General features: G+C 37.3%; 1 protein-coding gene across 1 annotated transcript; it reads right to left on the bottom strand.

Annotated features, from left to right (window-relative positions):
• Nucleotides 1-1794: 1794 nt before the first annotated feature.
• On the bottom strand, nt 1795-6673 carry LOC107790838 (putative serine/threonine-protein kinase PBL7). The gene is made up of 6 exons (XM_016612799.2): nt 6285-6673; nt 5248-5495; nt 4232-4367; nt 2526-2784; nt 2295-2427; nt 1795-2203 (listed from the first exon to the last, which is right to left on the bottom strand). The coding sequence occupies exons 1-6, from the start codon at nt 6439-6441 to the stop codon at nt 1949-1951; spliced, it is 1188 nt and encodes a 395-aa protein (XP_016468285.1). The 5' UTR covers nt 6442-6673; the 3' UTR covers nt 1795-1948.
• Between the last annotated feature and the right edge of the window lie 456 nt (nt 6674-7129).

The following is a 7129-nucleotide window of genomic DNA, read 5'->3' as shown; positions in this document are numbered from 1 at the left end:
GGGGATAATATTTATCCATAACTGGGTACTGAAAGGATAAGCTTATTATACCCGGTATGAATAATCTTCTACCGGGGGTAATGTTTATCCATAACCGGGTATCGAAGTGATAAGCTTCTTCAAGAAGCTTATTTCCAATAGAGTACTTAAATAGATAAACATATTTACAGTGGAGTCCCATATGGATAAGCTTCTTCAGGAAGCTTATTTACAACGGAGTACTAAATGAACATCCATAATATAATATATTTATAACATTTGGTTGTTTATTATTGATTAAGGGTATTATTTATCATTTGGGTGATGTGAAATGGTATTAGTTACATCTATTTGGGATTGTAGAATCACCTAGAAGTAGTAGAATGAGAATTGGGGGAAGAAAATACCATTAATGAGGCTATAAGGCTTTACACCCATAAGGTATTTGATAAAATACCTAAGTGACTAAAACATGAGTAATAGTGCTAATATTGGTTTCTCTTGATATATATTGCCATAGATTACCGTTGAAAGAGACGACGAACATCGTGATACGCTTAAAAAGGCCAGAGTCAAGGTAGGTAAGGCTAACTCTCTATATTTGAGAATGTTAATGATTCTTCCTACACTATGTTTCTTTTACAACGTTACTAATTGTCTCAGAGATATAGTTAAGCTTAGTTCCTTGAATAGTTGCAGAACTTGCATTATCTAGCTTTGTAATTAGTTCATGACTTTCATTCTGAATGTTGTGAGCTCAGTGCGTAATTAATATAGACTTATGTTTGATGCCTATGAGTTTCACTCTAGATTATTCAGCATGCCATAAACAGTTGAAGCCTCAGTTATTACAAATCGGCTTATTATGAATACATGTCTCAATCTAGTTCTATTCATCATTCTAGTATCAGGTAACTCAATATGGTTCAGTATTTCAGTGTCATGTATTGCAGTATGATTCTCAGTTCCTGATTTTAAATCTCTGAATGTTGAACACATGTATTTGGGCCTGAGGCCGTAGTATATGTTTTATGCATCTTTGGGCCTGAGACTGCAGTTATGTATACGTATACTTGGGCTCGAGGCCGCAGTTTGTGCACATATATATTGGGCCTGAGGCCGCAGCTTATTTATCAAATTAAACATGTGGTTCATCATTTAGAAGAGGGAGTATTTATATCCTTACTTCCTTGTTCAACTATCAATTATCAGTTCAGTTTCAGTTCCAGCATTTACAGTTCTTTCTTTCAGTTGCTTTACGTACCAGTGTAATTCAAATGTACTAACATCCCTTGTCTGGGGCCTACATCTCACGCTGCATGTAATGATTTACAGGTTGACGATTCAGAGCGCTAGGATTCTCGTACCAGCTATTTGGTAAGCCTCAATTCTTTCGAGGCATTATCATTACTTTGCAGTCTTTCAGTATATAGATAGTTAGTATTTCAGTACTTCATTAGAGGCTTCATAAACTAGAATAACAGTTAGAGAGAGTGGCAGGTGTTTCATGTTAAGCAATGTTGGCTACAGATATGTTTCAGAATTATATTAGTGTTTTCGCACTTTGATTTATATCACTCAGACTTTCAGTATATCAGCATGTGTTAGTTATCTTCCGCATTCTGTATGTTATGATATCACATATTGATTCAGCCAGTCAGTTGGTTCGCTCGGTCACATGTAGTCAAGCACCGAGTGTCGTGTTACGTCCAAACCCAAGTTCGAGGCGTGACACTACATACATAAACAAGCTGTCTAATATACTAATCGTTCCACCACCAAATTACATCAACTGGCGCGCTCCATCAAACGTTGTTAGATTAAAGTTACTCATAAAAGATATCCATAAGCTAAATAGTTCATAAATAAACTAAGCGACCATTAGTCATAAAAGTTGGTGCAGAACAAAGGATCAAGATATGGCCACAGAACCAAGGATCATGATATGCTCGTCTTGCTTGACAAATGTCTAAGCCTTGGGAGATTGTGTAGTAGCATGAAAACTAGAGCAGCTGCCAGCCTTAGCCATTGGCCGCTGTTGTTTCACAAGTGGAACCAATGACTGCACAACATCGGCCATCAGTGGCCTGTAATCAGCCTCCGGTTGTACACACATTGCAGCAATAGCAGCAACCTGAATAACTTCTTTCAATGAATACTGACCTTCCAGTGCAGGATCCATAATCTCTACAACTTTTTCCCTATCAGTGAGACGAGGCAAAGCCTAACAGACAAATGGGAATAGTAAGTTTTAAAACAATTAGAGAAACCTACCTATCATCAACATAAAAAAAGAAGCGATTAGGGGAACTTACCCAAGAAACAAGAACACCTTCACCAGGAGATCTCTTCATATCAACTGGAACTCTGCCCGTCAACAACTCTAGGAGGACAACCCCATAACTGTAAACATCTGATTTGGTGGTCAAGTGCCCTGTTAATGCATATCTGCAATGGTGTAACAGAAGAAATTGACAGTGACACATGTAAAAATCTAACATAATCTACTTCTACCTACATGATTCAGCCAAATGACGGGTACTTACTCCGGAGCAACATATCCCTGGGTTCCCAAAACTCGAGTAGAGACATGTCCGCCAGCTTTATCAGATCCAAGCTTGGCCAATCCAAAATCGGAAACTTTGGCGTGGAAATTTTTGTCCAAAAGAATATTGCTACTTTTGAGATCTCTGTGTATGATTGGAGGATTGACATGCTCATGGAGATATTCCAAACCTTTAGCAGCCTCCAGAGCTATATTCAACCGGGTCTTCCAGTCCAACTTTGGACAAAAATTATTGGAACCTACAGATTGAAGCAAAGTACTTTCATTAATATCTTCAAAAGCAAAAAATTTGAAACAATGCGAAATAAGGTATAAGAATAAGGATAGCCCATTTGGCACAACTTGGGTCACTAGTCACTACACAGTAAGTAGGAATTCCAGGAAAAGACTTGCTTCGCTTCAAGTGGATGGCATAAACATATAATGTTAGCACGTGATTTTCTACAGTTCAGAAAATAATCTGATATTACCTGTGAGGACACCTAAAATCATCACTCAGTCATGTGTTGACTACATCCAAGGTGATTAAAATTACATGACTTAGGTAACTCAATCCAAAATGTTTGTCTTCTACCACATGAAACAACAGCAAATTATTGAGTTCAAAGGACCATGTGGATTCTAAGACAACCCCGGCAAGGGAAACTGCCAAACCATTACAACAACATACAACATACCCAGTGAAATCCCACGAGTGGGGTCTGGGGAGGGTAGTGTGTACGCAGACCTTACTCTTACCTTGTGAAGATAGAGAGGCCAAAACTGCCAAACCATTATAGAAATAAAGGAGATCAAACAGCCAACTTATAACTGTGGTTTCTCACAGTCGTGGCATCACAATTGCATAGAATGATCATTCAAAGCATTCTTTGTGTAAATAAGGGAGATCAAACAACCACTTTGAAAACTGCACTTCCTCATTTACAAGGCACTAAAAGCTGAAATGAATGGATTAATTATTGTTACATACAGGCAAGCAACAGTAAGGAATGAAATAAATTTGGATGTTCAGATAATCTCTATCATATTCTCACATTCCCTAAAAATAATTAAGTGAGCAATGCTCTTTGTGAGCTGATGTAGAGCAGAGTGTAAGGGAGCAACAATATACATTAACTTTGATTTTCTCAGGTTGGAGGCTGGCCATCTTTCCTTGTTTTATTTATCGGTAGCTACTTCTTATGTAATAACTAGCAGATATTTCCGTGTCTTACTACATTAGGGAAAAAAATTATCTGAAAATTGAAGTCCAAAAAGATGTATTACCACATATTTTGTGGCTGACAAGTAACTAGTTGGTGTCCCTTTACAAGCCAAGTGTAGCTAATCAATATGACAGCTTTCATATGTATAAGATGTCATTTGATGAGGATATTCATTCATCATTCTCCTACTATGAAGTATTTCTTCCGCAAAGATGGAAAAGGGGTGCATGAGGTTGTGGGAGAGTAAAAAGGGCAGCCCGGGAGCCCGGTGCACAAAGCATCCCCAGCTCATGCAAGGTCCAAAGAAGGGCCGCACCCGAAAGGAAGTAATGAGAGAGAATAAGAGTAAGGCATAAAAAGGTCTTCAAAAATTCATGTAACAAGGAACACATTGCTGCCCCAAAATAGCAATTACAAAAAAAGGCTGCTAACAGATTCCAAGAGGCGCAAAACCATATACAACTGAAAACCAAATACATACCATTGATTGGATACAAGTGCTCCTGCAAACCACCATTAGCCATGAACTCATAAACAAGCAATTTATGGCTGCATTCTGAACAATAGCCAATCAATGGCAGCAAATACGGTGAGCGCAAGCGACATAGCAACTCCACCTGATATTTTGATGCCACCAAATGATCGCCAAAAGTAAAGGAGAGGGAATAATACAACACACAATAAATTTCAGAAGAAGTTCAAGGTTTCACTAAAACTCTGCAATTTGTGACTGTTTCACAAAGGTTGAAATGCTAAGAAAATCATACAACAAATTGAAGGGCTTTGTTGAGAATAACTTGTACGTATTCTTTTTCATTCATATTTTGCAATTTGTGTCATATTTTAATTGTTTCATCATAGTGTGTAATCCCCAGATCAGGAAATTTGTCTATTTGTCATTTTGCTAAAGAAGAAGTCGATAAAGCATCTTAGTTTGAATTGTATTCGATTCATACTTGCAGTTACTTAGAAAAACTTGTTTTGTAGGTAGACTAGACCAATGGCTCTAATCAACCTAACAATTAGTATTACTAAATGCTTAAAAACATGAATTACGATACATTTCAAACTAACATTCACAAGATTATGGTGCTTTATTTTTTCCTAGGGAGGCGAAGAATGTACATGTAGCTTAATATCTGAGAGCTTACTAACTTTTATTAAAATAATATAAATATAAAATACATTATACATATTACAATTCTAACACAAATCCAAAGTCCTAACAATGCCCTTTATATTTTCACATTTAAGACCTTGTGTTAAGGGTTATAAATTACAAAGATTTCAATAAAGTGCTTAAAACCTTATTTTAGACTCGACAAAACCTTTTAACTTTCTGTTGGGCAGCACCCAAACTCTTCCATTGATGAAGGGTTAAAACAAAGATTGATTGAGACTTTGAGGAGAAAAATTTAAGGGTTGTGGAAATATTTTCCCCTTTCAACATTATAGACCAACGATGTTGCGCCGGAAATGTATAGACTGATATCTCACCTCCACTTTGAATTCCTCTTCCCCTTGCTTTCCAGCCTGATCCATCAGCTTAACTGCAACCTTCCTCCCATCTTGAAGCACTCCTCTGTACACTGACCCAAAAGCACCATGTCCAATCACATTGGATTTTCCAAATCCACCTGTGGCTGAATGCAGCTGCTTGAATGTGAAAACTTGAAGTCCCTTCTCAGCAGTGACTTTAAGATTGGCAAAACTATTGCCCTTGTCCTCAAAAGCTTTCTCTGTATCTAAATGGCATAACAAAAACTTATCAAGAGTTTAGCTTTCCCAAAACTAGAGGTGATACAGAGGAAAGCACAGTGAGCATGGTGTGAATTTGTGCACTAGAAAGCATTTTCTCTCTAAAATAACTAGATAATTTGTTCTAATTTCATTAACAACAACAACCCAGTAAAATCCCACTAGTGGGGTTTGGGGAGGGTAGTGTGTACGCAGACCTTACCCCTACCCCGAAGGAGTAGAGAAGCTGTTTTCGGAAGACCCTCGGCTCAAGAAAACAAAAGGACAAAGTGTCAATGCATGTTTCTTAACAACTACTACTACTACAACAACAGATTCCAGTCATTAAGGCCTTCTATTCAGGATTTCTACATTGTGTAACCAACATTAGATCTTTTCTACATGTTTCTACTTTTTCCTTTAAATAAGAAAAAGAAGGGCACGGTGCACCAAGCTCTTGCTGTGCTCAGGGTCCGTAGAAAGGCGGGACCATAGGGATGTATTGTATGCCGTCTTTCTGTTAGAGGCCGTTTACACAGCTCGAACCCCACAGAGGCAACTATACCAGTTACCCAAGATCCCATTCTTAAATAAGAAAAAGAAAAAAAAATTAAATGATCCCCCCCCCCAAATATCTTCTTTGACCCTTTGCTTAGTGATATTTCCTTTTGACCCAAAAATCTTTATAAAGATCAAAACTTTCTGCAACACAGTGAAGCTCATTGTACAAAACATAGGCCTGAAATACTGATGACCAACTTACAAGAATGTGTAAAACTGAGAAAGTAAAGACTTACAAGTACGGTTCTTGAGACGCTTGGCGACCTTGTTATGGATATAGCAATAGTAGCTAAATGCAATGAACAAAGAAGCAATGGCTAGAGAAGCAAAGACCAGTATTGTGACTGCAGTGGCCTTTTCTTTCTTATGGTAATCATCATTTTCTGCTTCCATTGCTGCAAAATGTTAGAAAAATAGGGAACTAAGTTGAACAACACGAAGAGAAGCCATTGGAGAGAGAAGTTTAGAGTAGACAAAAGTGGGACTGAGTCATAAAACAGTCTTTTTCTTCTCTCTCTCTCCTCTCTCTCTCTCCTCTCTTATTTTCCCCAGGTTTGCATTTGTCTTGTTGTATGCGCAGGGGAATAGCTGAACAATGTACAAATGGGACACTCATTTTTTGCTTATAAGTCCCTAGCCTCATTGTTTGTGGGTTTAAAAGAGAATGTTTGTCTTTAGTAGTGAAAAAATTACGCATAGAAAAAGATTGATTACAGTTCTCTATAAAGTTGCAAGTTGCTAACACCTGTAAAAATTTAGAAGCTCAACACATTAACCCCTCCAATTACCTTTACTTTATTAACCCTTCTAGTCCCCTTGGAAATTACTCATCTGTCCCGTTTGGCCATAAAAATGATTCCCTTTTTTCGAAAACGTTTTCACTTTTTTTAAAAAAAAATTAATGTTTGGCCATAAAATTTTCGATTTTCATTTGAAGATAAATTTTGCAATGTTTCGAAAATTTGAAAAACTCCAAAAAGCTATTATTTAAAATTATCTCTTCAGATTACTCACAAAAATTCTAAAACAGCCCAAAATTATATTCATGTCCAAACATAACTCTAATTTTCAAATACCTCCA

The sequence above is a fragment of the Nicotiana tabacum genome, chromosome 10, assembly GCF_000715075.1.
Source record: "Nicotiana tabacum cultivar K326 chromosome 10, ASM71507v2, whole genome shotgun sequence".
Lineage (NCBI taxonomy): Eukaryota > Viridiplantae > Streptophyta > Magnoliopsida > Solanales > Solanaceae > Nicotiana > Nicotiana tabacum.
The sequence above is the reverse complement of the archived record's forward strand: the minus strand, read 5'-3'. Positions and strand labels throughout refer to the sequence as shown.

Excerpts from the sequence above, each read along its gene's own strand:
- LOC107790838 (XM_016612799.2), bottom strand. The coding sequence starts at position 6,441 with ATGGAAGCAGAAAATGATGATTACCATAAGAAAGAAAAGGCCACTGCA. Across the intron at positions 5,496-6,284 it reads GCGTCTCAAGAACCGTACTT|ATACAGAGAAAGCTTTTGAG; the intron begins GTAAGTCTTTAC and ends TATGCCATTTAG. Across the intron at positions 2,785-4,231 it reads GCACTTGTATCCAATCAATG|GTTCCAATAATTTTTGTCCA; the intron begins GTATGTATTTGG and ends TTCAATCTGTAG.